The sequence below is a fragment of the Columba livia genome, chromosome 18, assembly GCF_036013475.1.
Source record: "Columba livia isolate bColLiv1 breed racing homer chromosome 18, bColLiv1.pat.W.v2, whole genome shotgun sequence".
Taxonomy (NCBI): domain Eukaryota; kingdom Metazoa; phylum Chordata; class Aves; order Columbiformes; family Columbidae; genus Columba; species Columba livia.
Genome location: NC_088619.1, coordinates 11,270,486 through 11,285,865, shown reverse-complemented (window position 1 = coordinate 11,285,865; position 15,380 = coordinate 11,270,486). Strand labels below are relative to the sequence as shown.

The following is a 15,380-nucleotide window of genomic DNA, read 5'->3' as shown; positions in this document are numbered from 1 at the left end:
CACGTTTACAGGTAGCCCGGCCAAGACATAACAACTATAAATTATGACAGAGCTGTCATTTCTGCATTTTTGTTCTGGAGGGATTTAGAAACCCATTATGTATGATACATGATATTGATACTGTTTACTCAGCACCTAATAAAGTTCTCAAATTCCACAAAAACTGTAAATCTGTAAATTTTGTATTTGATTCCCATATCTACCACCTGGATATTTTCCTGAATACTTCAACTTAATCTGGTTTGAATGCAGATCATTGACTTTCTGTTTCAATATTAGTCTATAACCTACATACACTATTTTGCTTGAAGGACAGTAAATCTCTGATTTCACAGAATGCATCTAGAATATTTTAGCACTATTAATCATATGGAACTGTTTACAGACAACATGCTACAACAATGAACGCATAAGATCGGGAATCAAGATTATTTTTAGCTCAGTTATTGTCCAATTACAATTCTCTTCATACAAGCCATTAAACAACAGGTTAGAGTAGCCTCAGAAACCTCTCTTAAAAGAGAATAGACAGTTCAAAAATAAATGCATCATTTAACAGACAGAACAGTTGAAATGCCAACTTGCAATAGAGCGTGAGATAAGTATTTGCCTGTAGGGTTCAGATGGTTTAATTCTCTTTTATTACCAAAAAAAAAAAACCCCAGAAAAGAAAGCTAGCTGAAAATTTTGCAGAAAAATACGTGCTTTAGCTTTGAAGCAAGATATTCTTTTTAAACACCGAGCCTCCTTGCCCAAGGGAGAGGATTTGGGGGCAGCACCAGTACCTGCTCGTGGGTCTCCAGCTCCCGCCACTGCAGCTTCTTCTCTGCAGCCTGTGCCTGAGCGCGACACATTTCCACTTCATCTTGTAGGGCCTGAAACAGAACCAGCGGGTGTAAAACACGCGTGAGAAATGCGGGGGGGGCAGAAAAACTTACGGGCAATGTCGTTCAGTGAGCTGGTTAAGAAAACAGCGCGGGATCAGTTTGCCCACCCTTAGCGAGCAAAGCTATTCTGCACAGGTAGGACCGCTCATTGAACGGGAGTTGTTACATCTTAGTAGTTCTATTTTATGATAGGCTACAAGTGTTCATAATAAAATGTAATAAATACCCTCAAAGGTTGAATGTGAAATGGAAATGTTGTAATTGCAACAATTGCGTTTGCCATCGTCTCAGGTTTTTGCTGTGGTGTTATTTGTGCAGTCGGTGCTTCCAGGACACTTGTACATGTACCAACAACTTCTCCTTTAAGCCAGAAGAATAATCCTGTCTCTGGAAACCCATATCTGGAGTTTGCAGTGAAAATGTATTCCATATTACTGAAATGAGGGGTTCCCCTCATGCCCCATAGCAAAGTCTTAGCATGTGATCTACAAATTAAGTATAAATAGCAATAAATAAAAGGAATATTATGATTACGTCACTTTACTACAACTATCCAGTCTTTATTTAGTTCAGAAATAATCACTCTTAAACTAAGCTCATAAAATGCATTGGCAAATTTCTTTTGTCATCATTGTTCTTCTTATATATTTATTTTTATTACAGCAGTCCCTCAGAGCCTTGATCTTTGTGTTATACGCTTAACAAAAGCACAGTCGCGCCCCACGGAGCCAATAGTCCATGTTATTTCTAACAGATACACAGCAAACAAACAACACAAAGTTCCGAAGATTTTTTTTAAGTTTCCTAGTCATTGTTGAATGTTTGAATACACACTTAACACTCACTTACACATTTACCAGCAGCTTAGTTATGTTGTCAGCTTGAATAAAGGCATTGTTAGCGGCAAGTGCGGACTTGAAGCAAAGCGCACAATGTGGCGGGAAGATTGACGTGGACACAGAGGTGGCAGTGGCAGCAGGAAGGGAATATTTGGAGTTATCTTCTGTAGGGCAGGAGAGCGGGGCAGCGCTCCCATTGGCTGGGAAGGAATATTTGGAGCTATCTTTTGTATGGCAGGAGAGCGGGGCAGCGCTCCCATCGGCTGGGAAGGAATATTTGGAGTTATCTTTTGTATGTCAGGAGAGTGGGGCAGCGCTCCCATCGGCTGGGAAGGAATATTTGGAGTTATCTTTTGTATGGCACAAGAGTGGGGCAGCGCTCCCATCGGCTGGGAAGGAATACTTGGAGTTATGTTTTGCAGGACAGGAGTGCGGGCAGCGCTCCCATCAGCTGGGACACGCGGCGCAGAGTTGGGCTGGCCCTGGGAAGGGACCTGCGCTGGAGATAACATTAGAAACAACACGGAGGTGCCTCCAGGGGGGCTTTTGAAACAGCTGGAGCTGCACCCAGACCTGGGAAGGAGCCGAAGGAGTCCCTGGGCTCTCAGTGAGCTTTGCATGGCGCAGGAAGCATGGTTCGTGTTTGTGTCCTCCAACGAACACCCGTCCATAAACCAGGACCATTGAAAGCACTCGCCGTACAATTTAACAAAAAAAAAACCCTTGCTCTTTTCCACAGCCCTGAAATACCGTACTTTCAAATCATTTACAGGATAAAATTGCTATTGAGATAAGATAAGAGGACTACTTATGATAGATCTTGCACATTGTTTTGAAGTGATGCCAGGTATTAACTTTAAAGTCTTCTTGCTGTAAGACTATTACATGTTCTGATGCCAAAAAATTTAACCAGACCCAAGCATGAACTTCAAATCTGCCCAGGGACTTTCATGCTATCACCGCTTCTGAGAAATGTTGAAATGCAGGCTTTGAATGTATAACCGGTCCTCAATACTCAACAAGTCTTGCAGCACCAGGAATTTGCATTAATATAATGAAATATATGTGTGAATCGTAGGCTTTTTATTTTCTTCTTGTACATCTCATTTTGTAAGGTAAAACATAAACAAGCAGACTTTGATTTAAAGTGATCAGCCCATGCAATGTAGAAATGTATTAAGAAGGAGCGGGGTCATTCCACGTATCAGAAAGATGATCAAAGACCTAATTAATTTGACATAGTCCTGCCGTAACTCAAAGTGTCCAGACATAACCAGTACACTTTTCCTCTTCTTATTTACAACAGACATACGTCTTTTGCAGAGCATAAAATGAAAGGTTCCTTTAAATTTGAGGGTTTGCGATGCATCTAAAAGTAATTTAATTTGGGAAATGCAGATGACACCGGGTCTTTGTTAGGTCCACCTACTCTACACAGTGTTTGCCAGCATGGAGCGCATGTATTTTGTTTCATTATGAGAGCAGACAACGCCTTAAACAAGTACAATTTAGAAACAAGGTGTTTTTACTATAGCATTTAAGTGTAGCAAATTGTTAAGTCATAATATTTCGCTCATCGATCATCCCGAACAAAATATTCCGTATGAGCTTACAGACTCCTCCAATGGCCTCGTAACTGGCTGTTAATGGATTTTGCATTGGGATGGCAGAACAAAAAGCGAATTCCTCTGATCCATCCCAAATCCCTCTAACCTGACCAGTTTTGCTCTATCGCTGCGTTGCACACCGGTCACTTTGTAGAACCTGGTTTTGTGAGTAACGAATCTTCATGTGAGTATTTCAGCTTTCCCACCAGCACAAAGACAGAAAAGTAAAACCAAAGGATCAGTATTTGATCAAAGCCATGCAAAGAATCTTAAAAAGTAACATCAAAATCTCCCGGTTGCTGTAGACTCCTGCATATGATTAGCTCTGAAAATAGCAATTAGAGGTAAGCAAGTTTGTTGCCCGTGATTGGAATTTGCTAGGAGGGGTCGCGATGTATGTCATGAATAATGCGCCATAACGTCATTGAAGATGACACTGAAAATTGTCTCTATTGGCAAAAAGTTTCATAGGCAGCGGCCAGAGCCTGAATGCTGCAGGTACCCAGAACCCTCCAACCTCTTCTGTACCTGACGGAGAAGCTTTTGTCATATAAAACACTCTTAAAACCAGCAGAGGACTTGGCCCAGGCACACCACAGAACAGCTCTTTGGTAAACTTAAGCCATAGTTTTTGTTTTGTTCAGAAATGCAGCTTTTATTCTACAGCTTAGGAGTCTTAGATTTTCCCTGAAGAGTAACAGAGTAACAACTGTTGAGATGAAGAAAAATATATTAAATTTTTTAAAAAATAGGCTAATTTTTAAGTGTCAGAGGTGGGTTTTTTTCCCTTAACGGAAAACAAAGCATAACTTAGTTAAATTTTTCCAGGTACAGAATTAATGGCCGTCCCTCAGCTTTGCTAAGTTGACTTACATCACTGTTATAAAGACATGGGGTTTTTTTTCAGTTAAACCGGCTTTCAAATGCCATGTAAACATGTTTGCTGTTGAAAGTCTACACCATACCTGACCTTGGAAGTGCTTTGTGTTGGCTTGAGAACAAAGCAATGAAATGTTTTGCTTTCCAGCCCAGATATCCTACACTTTGAAAAGCACTTAAAAATGTAAATGAGATAATAAGCTCTGCTGCAACAATGTGGGTGAATTACAGCAGTATAAAAGGAACATTCGTTTGATTTATTTATAAAAATTGAAAGGATCCTGAAATAAAATCATATTGTAAATGTTTTGGTCGCACTGAGGGAAGGATGGAAAGGAAAAGTAATGGCTTTGAGATCACGGCACCGAAATATTAAACAATATGGTCGCACTTTGGGACCTCAAGTGGAGCTGGATGGGTCCATCCTGTCGCTGGGACATGAAATATTTGGGTACCGGCTGATGCGAAAGGAGACGGGAACATCTGAACCGCATTCCTGGGTAGGCACTTTTTTCATGTCATTCTATTGGGGTTTGATTATCGCCAGTGAAATGCTGAATGAGGTTGATTTCAAACCCAGCTCCGCTTGTGGAATTCGGAGCGTTTGGAGGCAGCGCTACAGAATCCCTGTCGGACACAGGAATACATTTTTGGCATTAATTACAGGGCTTAATCTACATCAAGTAAAAGCCGGTGAGAGAAAGAGTTCTAAGAACCACGAGAACAAGGATGGAATGGGAATATATGAAGGATTTAATCTTTAATATATTAAACTGATTTGATTATCCTTTAGCTACAGGATATTTTTTAAAAGAAGAGTTGGAAACCCTGGGAAAAAAAGAAGAGTTCTGGGAGAATTATGTAAACAAATAATTATTGTTTTTAACTACCTGATATTGATTATTACTATGAAGATGCTGTATTTACAAAAGTGGGATGTTTTGCTTCTTCAACCTGAAATAATTTCCCACTTTTGGTGTGTTCCCGAGAGCAGACGGGGCTGGATTCCCGCTCCCATCACATCAGGGCAGGTCTGGCATCACGATGATTTATTTCCCTGGTACAGAGGGCTGAATAGATAAGTGACGCTTACAAGCAGAGGAAAAATCTTCTGGAAAATATTAAAACCCCAACATATTTTCACTTTGAAACAAAGAGTGTCATCAGTTATCAGACTATTGCAGGTAACGGCACAGTCTTTTTTTAATATACCCTTGTAATTCTTGTTGGCAGTACCAGCAACTCTGCACACCCGTATCAAGACCCCAATATATATGACCAGTGCGGGGTAATACTCTAACTAAAGGTGGTAATACTTTGCACTTTTCATCTTCAAAGAATTTTTCAAACATTAGTGAATTAATTTAATTAGTTAATGAAAGATGCAGTAATAAAAGCTACCGTAATTACCTACTGTAGTTTTAATTATATCCTTACTAAGCCCACAGAAAAAGGCTTCCACTTTACATCCTCAAAACATGTGCCAACAATAATTCTGAATACAGGGCCCTCTTTAAGTGCCTTCTAAATTCAAATGAGATCCATTGATGTGTTTTCTCTGCTCGTTCATGAGAAGAAAACCGAGCTCTGGAACTCTAAAGAAAAACCATGTGAATCTTGACAAAAAGTAAAGCAAATTTTGTTCCAGAAATATGTATGGAGATGCTTTAAAATCTTGAGTGAATCTCACCATGAAGCTGTAAGCATGGGCTGTCTGGGCAAAAGCTCCTCCTTTACGTGGTTTAAAGAGTCAAATGCAACCCTTATTCAAAGAAATCAGGCCAAGCATCCCATCAAAGATAATATCTGAATTTGTAAAGTCATCATTATTTTTGCTAAAATATTTTAAAGAGATAAGTAAATTTGCCCAGGTTTATAACTACCGTAAATAAACTGGGAAAATACATCTTTGAAGACCACTGATGTAACACCATGAGTCAGAGCACAACAAGTGTGCTTTTAAAAAGCGAAACTCTGACGTTTGAGCCAAATCGTTGGTGCATCCTCAGTGGTTTTGGGTTTGCACAAAGCTCTTGTCCAAAGCCCGGACCCCGTGTGCTCCCCGCGCCGCATTCCAGCCCATGACTGTTCGAAAACCCCTGCACTTCAGTTCTCTCATGTTTTTGGTGTAAAGCGAAGGAAATCTTATGGTTTTAACCTAATACACATGTTTGCTGTTCACATATGGCAGAATTCCTTTCTGGTGGGAACTTTTTTCGCTGTTGTTGCAACACACTATATATCCAAGGAGTCTCCTTTGATGTTGAACTATTGCTCCACTACTCATTATGCTACTGATTCAATATGAAAGGCAAAATTTCTGTGGTTTTGGTTAAAACAATAGCTTTGTTTTTGCAAACAAAGTTTTCCGCGACCTATATGCAGGGGCCAACATTACTGCAACAGAAAAGAAACTCTCTATTATTTCGTACTGAAAATAGTTACGGTGTCTAATAATGCATATTATTGTAGCATTACAATTACTATTATGACTGTACAGAAAATTTATGCTTCATTGCTGCTCAGGAACAGAAATTAAAAGACCTTAAGCAGTATTTTACATCTCTCTAACACTTTCCTTCCACTCACCTCTTAGACTTTTACCATCAGTTCAACTTCATTACCTGGGTGAAGGTGCCAACAACTATGTGTAGATGGGGGAGAAGAGACGTCCTGCATAGACCAGCGTGCATGGTGTCCTACCATGCAACGACAGAACAGCAAACCTGGGAATCTTCACGCCTAATATATAATTTCAACCACTACACGCTATTTCACAAAGAGTGAACATGAATTACAACACAGAATGAAAATACCAATGGATGTTCTTTTTAAAATGCGTCCCCAAAAGAGCTGGTTGCCCGTTTTGTGCTACCATGAAAAAATAAAGGTTTCTTTGGTCAAGAATCAGATAAAAGGGGTAATTCCCAAAGGCAAAGAGTTCATCAACTCTCAGTTGGAATAATGAGAGCTCCCATTTACTTTTGGAAGTCTGGTATTTCAAAATGGGAGCGGAAATGTTGCTCTGCCCACTCATGCAAGTCAAGCAGCTCCTTTTGGTGCCCGTCTGTATCTCTTCTGAGATTTGCCAGCAGGAGATGCCGTTGTGACGAACAACTATTTCTTCCCTTGAGAGACTGTGGGAAGAAAAAGGGGTTCAGGAAGTAAGGGAATAATTTCACTCCAGGAACAAAATCCAGTCTCTCTAGTAGTAGTGAAAAAACTTTAAAGTAGGTCGCTTAACATAAACCAAACATATTTGCAAACACTTTTCCAGTGTGGTGGGCTCTAGCGCTACGCTATTGTCGTTATTCACAATTCACAGGCAAGAGACTGATTGGCAGCATAGTATATACTTTTGCTCTTGAGTGGACCATCAGCGTTAGCTCCTGAGCCGTCCCCTAATATTTTCTCATCACATTTCATCCGCATCGGTGTCTTTTGGAGATTCCCTGGGCACTGTTAGGGTTGTCAATACGCATATTTTTTCCGGCTTTGTTCCTCTAAAATATTGGCGTGTTTTCAGCATTTTCTGTAAATATCTAGTTGAGCTGATCAAAGCTTTAGGACCATTTTTCTGCAAATCCTATAGCCATATATCCCTCAAACACCCTGAGAGCACCAGTAGAATGATTCAGAGGCTTAAAATTAGGCGAGAGCCTAAGCACCTTGCGGAGTCAGAGCTTCACCACTTGGCTCTATAAACTCAACTCTTTTGAAATGCAAAAGATGCCACAAGGCACAGCAAGTCCTGCAAAGATAAAAATTCAAAGAAAACAGCAGTATAAATTGTAAAGATAGGCATTGTGTTCAGGGGGAGCCAAGGAAGGCATTGTTTTCACTTTGTTTTTAGTGGCCCAGGTGATAGGAGGGGGGAAGGGGGCGAGGTTCAAAGAGCAATAATAAACCTGCTTTCATCTGCATTTCTCAATGAACCACAAAAGCCAACAAGCAGTTGCTGTGTGCAAGCATTGCTTTGCCTGTTATCAGGAAATATAAGGGTTGTCGCGATGGAGTCATTTGTAAAGCTTGTCAGCTCGGAAGATTTACTATCAAATTTACCTGGAGTGGTTCGTTAGTTTGCTTTAAAACCAGCTCTGCCTTTTTCCAGCCCCCACGAGTTTCACGGCCAAGAGCAGGGGCAGAGGTGCCGAAAGGAGAAAACTGCTGATGCTTCCCCCCCTTTCACTCTGGGAGGTGTAGACAGAAACACCAACGGTTCACATACACCAGATAAAATGAATCTTTTAAACCCAAAGACACCATGACGTCTTAAGCACACAGTTATGAAGGAAAAGTTCAAAACTCCATTTTAAACCACTTAGGAGAGGATTTACCAAGATTCTGCCTAACGTTGAGCCGACGCATTGTCAAAAACATTTATCACAAACCTTTTGAAGTTTCCTAACCCCCCCCGCCAGTTATTAAAACTTGAACTGCAGAGTTTGTTATCAGCCTCAGAGCACACACAAAATACAGCAGGTATTTTTTAAATCAACCTTTCAGTCTGATTTTGAGACTATTATACAAACTAAAACACTCCCAATCAGGTCAATGTCTGACAGATAACGCTGAACAGGTGCAGCTGCTGCGCCTGATTGATCCGCAAGACTATTTTCATTTCCTAATTTGCTTTTTATTAAACACTTTGCAATCAAAGGGAGAGCGAGGAGTCTGCCATTCCCGGAGAAGTTTCCTGTGAAGACCTGATGCGGCTTCAACGTTTCCAGACAACTTCTTGAATTTTTGATGCTACGTCGTAAGAATGTCTAAAACATCACGTCAATGGATGTGCTGCGCTAGTCAAAACCCGCTCTTGTGAATACGAATTAACGAGTGAAACATGTGCTTTTGCCGCTTGCTCTGTTCTTACCAACAGCTCTGCAAAAACAAACACGAGGGGTTTGGACAGAATGATTTAGAGAAAGCCTGACTCGCGATAAAGCGTATTTATCCATCATTGCTGAACAAGGCAACCTTCCCACTGCCGAGGGCTTCGTCCCCAACTAAGTTTATCACCAAACTGCCACTCTAAGTGGGTGTTGGGAAACTTTACACCTGGAGACGGAGCAGAGGTTCCAGTGGAGCCCTGCAGCTCTACAAATGTCTCCCGAAAATGCATTCCCCGTCACAGAAGCATGAAGAGCCACAAATATAAACATTTCTAGCAGGCTTTACAAAGCAACTTATTTGCTATGCTCTTTAAAAAGTAAATAATGAAAGGTTCAGATATTCCTAATCGATAGGCTAATCTGATTCCCAGTAAGAATGAAAGAAAAACTATTTATTTTGTGCAATGGGCTACAAGACCGTCCAATATTGCTGGAATTCTCCCATTACATAAAATAACGCACATTCCCTTGCACACACACACAAAAACCTAATAATGCGTTTATACCTTTCAAAGTAACTTTAATCAACAATATTAACTCACAAGGCAAACCACTGCTTTTTGAACTGAACAAGAGCGAGCTTGACTCAACAGCGCCGGCACTCTCGATGCACGTAAGATGTAAGAGGCAGCAAAGTAATATCTCCTAAAATTATGTCTGAAAGCCAAAAACGTGATGATTCTTGACAGGGAAACTTGGAAACGTGGAAATTCTTTTATTCAAAGTCTTTCATGACCTCCAGCCCAATTACATTTGCAACAAGAGACAGTAACGCAATTGCTGCTGTTTTAAAGTATGTGTGAAAACTGAGCATTTTGGAAGCTGGATTTTGTTGAGATGAAGCTCATTTACTTAAAAACTGCAAAAGAACGTCCTCTGCAGCTGGTCAAACAGATTACGAAACTCTAATCTCACTACCCTGAGGAAAACAAAAACTGTTTCTCAAGTATCTATTTTATAGAGCATTTGCTTTATACTCTTTAAAAGACGCATTAACATAGCTGATCAGAACACCCCAGAATGTTTCTTGTCTAGTTAATCGTATGACATTATGGCAGAGATGCTGGCTGTCATAATGCTGATGTTTCTACACATTTCTAAAATCCTTTAAGATCATATTTTTTTTCAAAATTAGACATGGGTAAGATCTAGTTCAGCTCTTCAGAAGCTTTTTCCTTTCATTTTAGGGGTCTAGAACACCAGTCCAGCGTATTTTGGATAGATACACACATGTAGCAAAGAGCATCAGGCTCTACAATGTTTCTGCTACCTTTGTATTCAAAACATTTTACTCTAATTCCCACATACTTCTTTATCTAGTTTAACTTATTGATCTTTTGACGCTGATAATTTCACCAATACGGGCAACTAATTAGGTGTAATTTATATGCAGGGTAACGAGGAAGAGGATGAGAAGGGGAAAAAACCACTTGCCAAAGCGATCGCTGTGGCTCAGATGTGGTTTCTATGGAACATCAAGAGCTCTTACCACAGTTGAGACAAAGCAGATCTGATTTCAATGGAGTTTCAATTTCTTATATCTTTGTGTTGTCTGTTTTGACCCAGATTTGAGCTGTACAATGGCTGAAGGACCGCGCGGCTCATCTTCTACAGGACTTTCAGACCTTTGAATGACAAGTGTCGAATCTCAGTATCCACAACACACTTCAGGCATCATCCAAAACGCTCTGAACAAGCTAAAAAACCCCAACCAGTGCCTTCTGGTTTCAGAAATGCTTGGTGAGAATGCTTCTGAGCAGGTAGAAAACGCTACAAGAGGTCGGCTGGCTGAGGAACGCTTGATCAATGCTGAGCAAACCACTGCCAAACCTGCTTGGAACTTCTCAAAGGCAGGCAGGCTCTTTTCATTTTCGCTTATTTTTTTTTTATATGTAAGTAGTTCCAAATATTCTTATGTGGATGACATTTTTTAAATGCAAAAGCATTTAAAATAACAGAAAACAGATCAAGTTCTGAAGCGCCAGCGGTTTCTCGTTTGCGCAGCCACACACTAACGTCTCCAGCTTTCCAGCGACTTTTCACACACGCAGAAACTTTTCCTTATCACAAATAAGACATAAACCGCAGGAAAAAACCATATATGGTGCGATGCGAAGGAGCTAAGAATTCCGGTATTGTTAAAGTTGCATAAATGTTGATTTAGTTTCAGGATCTGAGAAGGAGGCAGAAATAAGCTCGTCCTCTGCAGAGGCAGGTTTTGCAAACAGCAAGTTCAGGAGGGAGCAGGGACATCAGCCTTCTCTCACACCACAAAGTCTGGACTATTAGAGACGGGCACTAGCAAACGAGTCCCCAGTTATGCCAAACCTGACCTGCAAATGCACATTTCATACAGCTCAGGATGGATGGGAGACCTGGGAGAGAATAGTAGAAAAGAAAAAGCAGCATGTAAACACTTCAGGCAAGTAGAAATGTTAAGAGAGATGACAAAGACCTCATTGTGTTTTTTGCCCATCGATCACGTTATCGTGTGTCCTCCTTGCTTTTCGGATTTGCACAAGTGTAAGCAGAAGTGATGTGTTATTCTCTTAGGAGGAAGAAAAGAACACACCAAGTGTGAGTCACTCACTGGCGCAGAGCGCGAAGCCGTGGTCAAAGTGTTTCCAGGTGTGAAGACAATTAACATCCACTGATACGATTCCAACTGTTATATAGTCTTTGGTAACTGCTGAATTACAAGTGCAAAACTGTAAGGACACAAATTATAATAATATTGGTAAGAAAAACATAAGAAATTTAGATTATTTGGAATATTGAGAAAAGCAAAGCTTTTTTTCTGAAGCCAGATAGAACCTCTTCATTCCCCCTGCAGAGCTCTGACTTGGTCCAACCGTGCAGGTATTCCTGCTGCTATCTAACATTTGGTAGCCTGAATTTTTATTTATCCAGCTTCATTCTGCCACTCCGAAGCTTCTCGGTAAGCAAACAAACTCACTTTTCATGTTTAGTTTTCTCGTGTTTGTACTTTCACCCTCTCTTACACAACAAACTTGGAAGAGAGCAGCAGCAGGGAGGGCTGGCGTGTGTGCAAGGACCCGACGCTCGCCTGCAGCATCATCCCCCATGAAGAAGCATCATCCCCCATGAAGAAGCATCATCCCCCATGAAGAAGCATCATCCCCCATGAAGAAGCATCTTCCTGCGTCTCCCCAGTTTAGACGTTGGTGGTGGAAGGGTGGACGCTGGGTGAGAAGCGAGTCACCTGGCAAGAGGAATGAAAGGGCCAAGGTACCACATCTGGGTACCCACAGCAGTCCCTGAGCAGCCAAGGAGAAAATACAAAGGAAAACGTTACAGCACTTGAAGCTTTAATGTATTTTTTTATGGTTCTAATGCTAGCACAACCTTTTATTGAAATTAAAATGTTGCACCCCTGAGACAGTGACTCTCAGGGCCGGGATGGGCTCTGGACTAGCACCGCTGCCTGTTTGGCAAGAGGGTGCATGCTGCGCTTTCCTAAACCACCGTGTACCCACCTGAAGCTTCGGTGCTGACGTGTCCTCACTTACTATATCCCAGGAAAATGGGCTATTTTGTTTTCTCCTGCACTGGTTCTAGAAGGACTTGGATTCATTGGTGTTAGTTTCACAAATGACCTGATTATTTTTCAGGACACGATCGAGGGATGCTCTCCTCCCTCCCCACGCTGCGTTATTCCTTTGCGTTGTCCTAAACTGTTGAGAGAGCAAACCCCAGCGCAAAACTGAGCTGTGACTTTACGGCAGATCTGAAAAAAGGAAGCGAATGCTGCATTGCATGTTTTGTCTTCTAAAGCCAACACAGACAGGTCTGAAACCCATGATCTCATGCCACGCTGGGCCAGGAAAATGGCATATTCAGGGCATAAGTTTCCAGCACAAAAATACTCGTGAGGTGATCTGATGTGACTCTGTTCACCTGCCAACAGTCCTGGCAGAAAAATAAACAGGTTCTGGAGATGAGCTGCTGCTGGAGGCAAAGCAGGAACCATGGAAAGAGCTGCCCTGACCTGTGAGGAACTGGTCTTTTTGCTTTGAACTCGAGCGGTTCTTAATGAATTCTTCATAATTGGCAATCTGGGGTTTTCACTGAGGATATGTTTCTCTTGGAGTGCCAAATGTAGGAGACATATTCCACATTAGAAATACAAATTTTGGGTCTCCTAGGTGGCTGGCCAAGCTGGTGAAGGCAGTTCCAACAGGTTTATTCACCACTACTGCAGATAACTGTCTTGTATCGGGGATTAGAGTCGTACATGAATACGAATCAGTGCTGACGGATTTGCTTTCACAACCATTAACATATTGACTTAATTGAAGTTATTGACTTCAGTGCTGTGAAAGTTTGAACTAAAAATAAGCAGAGACAGTTTTAGTAACAGAAGAAGTTAAGAAGTGGTTGTGTCAGAGGAGCGAGGCTTTTGTTGTGCTTGACTAATCTCTGCTTTACTGCTCCTCCAGTCCTCTGTTATCTGGCGGTTTCAAAGGGGACGCTGCCAAGACGCTAATTTAGAGTCCTAAATTTTATCCTGCAGGCAACTCTTACTTCAGTTTCCTGAGAATAAATTTAACAGGCAGACCCCTGAAGAAGAAAACAGGTGAACCCTTTTTGCTCCATGAAACAGTCTCCTCGCTGGAGACCCTCAGGCTTTCTCAAGTGGCCCAAGATACAAAACTATTGATGTCTGCACAGAAGAGCTTAAGAAAAAGCTTCAGCCTTGAGGTTCACAGTCTTCTTCATGCATGTTTTCAAGGGTCAACAAGTAAAATATTTACTATATCAAATCCTGTTCACCAATGGAGAAAATCAGGAGCGTAGATGGTGCATGAAGCATTCCCGGGGAAAGCATCCCAAACGCCAACGCAAGATGGAATATGCACAGTAAGTGCAGAATCCACGTGCAAAAGGTTCAAAGTACAATGTATATTTTCAATAAAACTAACGTCGTTCTTCACCTTCTTACATACACATGTACTATATGAGCACACAGAGACAGTTTCCTCAAGCTGCAAGGCAAGCTGTATTGGGCCTGACTGAAAATGTTTACCATACAAACTTAAATGAGAAAAGGATCAAAGTACGATATACAGGAATAGATATTTTTCTGTTTCTGGACTCTAGTGCTGCTTTGGCTGCCAATAGCACACAGAATTTCCACTGAAGGGCAAGTCAAACCAATTTCCCTTCGGATGGAGGCATCCAAAAACTTACTGAGGTTATTATATTAGCGCCTACGCATTCTTTAAGCAGATGAACTGCTTCATTTTGAATGCGCGTCAAACCACAAGAACCGGCTGATAATAACATTCAATTAAAACGATCTCGTTCTTCTAGAAGAAAAAATTGGCTAACAGCTACATCTCCTATTTTCTAGCTGGGCACAATAGGGCGATTGACGCTAGAAGGAAACAGGATCAGTTTGTACCGCGGATCCGAAGGGTCGGGTTTGGTGACGGCGTTTGGAGGTTTAACCTCTTACACAAATCTACGAGATGAAGAAGCCGCTTCTGCCGAGCACGGAACTGTGAGAAAGTCCGAGCTAGAACTCGCAACCATACAACTTGTGCTAATTAGGCAGATGTTTTGAACGAGCCGAACTTCGCGCTCGACGCGTATTTGTATCTTTTGATGTACTTGGTGCTGCTTCCCAGCGCTCAGGGCTTCCCGAGAAGAGCAGGAGCTGCTCCCTGCCAGGCTGCTGGCTGAGTTTGCCATCTGATCTACTCAATGCACAGATAAAAGCCACCGCAGACTTCTTATTTTTCTTCCCTTTTCAAGTACAGTACTGTAACTTGGAAAGCTCCTTTATTCTCAGCTTCACTGATGCAAGAAAGTGGCAGAAATACGGCAGCTTTGGCTGCTTTCCTTTAGTAGCGCTTTGTAACTAATCCTTTAATGCTAAGGAAGCAATAAGTATTTTCATTTTGTATGGAAAAAAACCACTCTAGTTATAGAAAATAAAGGCGATGACTTATGAAAACTAAGAGTGCTACTGACCACTTGATTCTACTGCCTTTAAATATTGGAAAATAGTTGCCCTGTACAGGTATCAGATTCACCAGGTTTCTCTTGTTACGCTTCAGAAAAGCCCAACCATTATGAAAATGGTAAGTTTAACAAAGATATTTCTATTTCACTGTGATCTGCCATTCAAAAGCCTTCACCAGTCGTTTCTTCAAAAATACCCTGACATTTGATCTGCTTGAGTTTCGGTTACATGTAAAGCTGGAGAGCCAGCAGAACATTCTAAATGGAATCTGAAGATTTCTAAAGTCA

The 15,380-nt window shown here is 41.3% G+C and overlaps 1 protein-coding gene and 1 long non-coding RNA gene across 9 annotated transcripts in view; one reads left to right on the top strand and one right to left on the bottom strand.

Moving 5' to 3' along the window:
- CEP112 (centrosomal protein 112) overlaps positions 1 to 15,380 on the bottom strand; it is a 145,017-nt gene that overhangs the window by 13,237 nt on the left and 116,400 nt on the right. For 7 of the 8 annotated variants that reach the window (XM_065034976.1, XM_065034980.1, XM_065034982.1 and 4 more), the window contains one exon: positions 786 to 875. In XM_065034976.1, coding sequence (XP_064891048.1) covers positions 786 to 875 — 90 coding nt within the window. Of the gene's footprint in view, positions 1 to 785; positions 876 to 7,190; positions 7,350 to 15,380 lie in introns of those variants that run through there. The other variant, XM_065034979.1, reaches the window with a different exon arrangement.
- LOC135575779 (uncharacterized) lies at positions 4,572 to 15,088 on the top strand. Its single transcript, XR_010467072.1, has 3 exons — positions 4,572 to 4,712; positions 6,809 to 7,376; positions 10,671 to 15,088. It is a non-coding gene; the product is annotated as an uncharacterized LOC135575779 (long non-coding RNA).